Source organism: Frankliniella occidentalis, unplaced genomic scaffold (genome assembly GCF_000697945.3).
Source record: "Frankliniella occidentalis isolate FOCC.00 unplaced genomic scaffold, Focc_3.1 Scaffold544, whole genome shotgun sequence".
In the NCBI taxonomy this organism is placed as follows: domain Eukaryota; kingdom Metazoa; phylum Arthropoda; class Insecta; order Thysanoptera; family Thripidae; genus Frankliniella; species Frankliniella occidentalis.
In genome coordinates, this window is record NW_026267660.1 from 73774 (window position 1) to 75683 (window position 1910).

The 1910-nt window shown below is 62.4% G+C and overlaps 1 protein-coding gene across 1 annotated transcript in view; it reads left to right on the forward strand.

Annotated features, from left to right (window-relative positions):
- LOC113218361 (probable sodium/potassium/calcium exchanger CG1090) overlaps positions 1–1910 on the forward strand; it is a 20576-nt gene that overhangs the window by 9312 nt on the left and 9354 nt on the right. Inside the window, exon 2 of the mRNA XM_052275213.1 lies at positions 1432–1583. Within this exon, the coding sequence (XP_052131173.1) occupies positions 1432–1583 (152 nt within the window). The remainder of the gene's footprint in view (positions 1–1431; positions 1584–1910) is intronic.

Genomic DNA, 1910 nt, shown 5'->3' on the forward strand with positions numbered 1-1910 from the left:
GGGAGCAGCGGGGGCGGCGGGGGCCGGAGCAAAACCGAACAGAGCGCTCGAGTCGGGGCACCGTGGCGGTATAATGTTTGAACTAGGGCGGGTGGGTTTGGGGGGTATGGAGAGGCCGCCGGCAAGTGCCACACAGACACACATAGCCACACACACACACTCACACACCCACACGACCAGTCTCATCTGATGAGCCTCGCACGCTGCCTGCGTGAAAATGAAGGGGAGGAGGAGCGGGCCGAGAGAAGGGGGCGTGTGGCTTGGATTGAGGGGGGGGGGATACGGCAAAGCCACACCTCCGACCCTGGCCGCTCAGGAGCAGAAGCATACCCCCGGCTTGCCCCATCCCTCCGCCTCTTCCCGACATCGGGCTGCAGGGGGAGGGAAGAGACGGAATACAGGGGGCAGCTATCGGTTCAGGTGGCAGCATTATTTTCAGCTATTTCAGTCATGTACGGGTTTTGGGTTTCCTAGTGGGAAAGAGGAGCCGGCCGCCGTCTCCGCCGTGCGCCGGTGCTCCTGTACTGCTGGTACTGCTCATTTGTTGTGCTGCTGTGATAAGGGTCCGAAAGAAGCGGCGCTCCCCGCTGCTCTAGAACGGCAGCTCCCCTCTGTGTAGCTGTGCAGGTCTCCCCGCTCCCCTCCCATTGCCTGTTCGTTGGGATTAGCGGATTCTCTCTGCTCTCCCACTCTCTTTTCCTCTCTCCCTCTGCTTCTATCTCCTCTATCCCCGCCCTCACCTGCCCTTAGGTTTTTTTTTCAGGGCCGCTTCGGTTCGCTCCGCGGCGGGTTTCGATGCGGATTTATCCCCTCCGCGCCTCCCCATCTCCCCCCCCATCCCCCCTCCCCTTTTCCACCGGGCGCCGACCTTGATTCTCTCTGCATGTCACGCGGGAGAGGGGAGGCGGAGGGATGGTGTCTAGCAGCTTGGAGGAGGGGGTGGGGGGGAGGTGTATATGATTAATTATGATGAAGTAGTGTAGGTGGCGGCGAGCACCGTGCGCTTCTTGTTGGCGATGACGACGGGGCGATCAATCTGCGCGCGCCGAGGCAGCAACGACGACGTAAAAGAATTTTCACATCGCTCGGGCTGCGCGGCGCCGTCCTTGTCGTCGTCGTCTCCTCTCTAAAGAAAAATACAAAACGGTGGCCGTACAGCCGTTAAAAAGACAGCCCCCTCCCTCGACCAGTATACGAAACTGCCCCAAAACAGGATGAGTGTTTTAAGCCGCGTCCCCTTCTGGATATACTGTGCGGCATGCAGGCGTGCGGGCTGGCTTGCCTACCAACTCTCTACCCAGGAGAAGGAGCGTGGAAAAGTAGGGGGGGGGCTTTGCCTTCTGGTAGAGATAGTCTTTGGGAATGCCTTGAAATAATGAGGACTAATATTGTATAATATGTAATAATAACATCTTGTTGTGTTTGTTCCAGGCGCGGCGGCCGTCCGGTACCACCAGCTGCGGCGCGCCCGGCGGAAGGCCTTCAAGTGGCCGGTGTGCTGGGCCGTGCTGGTGCTGCTGTACGCGCTGGCCTCGGACCTGGCCACCAGCGCGCAGTCCACCACCGCGGCCACCGCGCGGGAGGTAGGGGCGGGAACCCGCGGGGGAGCCCGCGAGGGCAGCTCGAGCCGTCAATAGTGAACCCGATTGTTCTGCTTCTGAATGCTATGCCGGTGCGACCCCCTAGGGGGCTCGCGCCCAACCCGCGCCCACCCTACTGCCTTTCCCTCATCGGGAGGGGAAGGGGGGCGGGCGCCACAAGTAGTAGAGTGGGCCGTGCACAGCCCGGGGGCGATGAGTGCCAGTCGGGGGCGTTGAGTCGGCGAAGTGCAGGGCAGGGGGGGCAGAGTGCGGCGGGGGCGGACCGCCTATAGCCCGCGGCGCCCGGCGAGGCGGGGCGAGGCGGGGCGA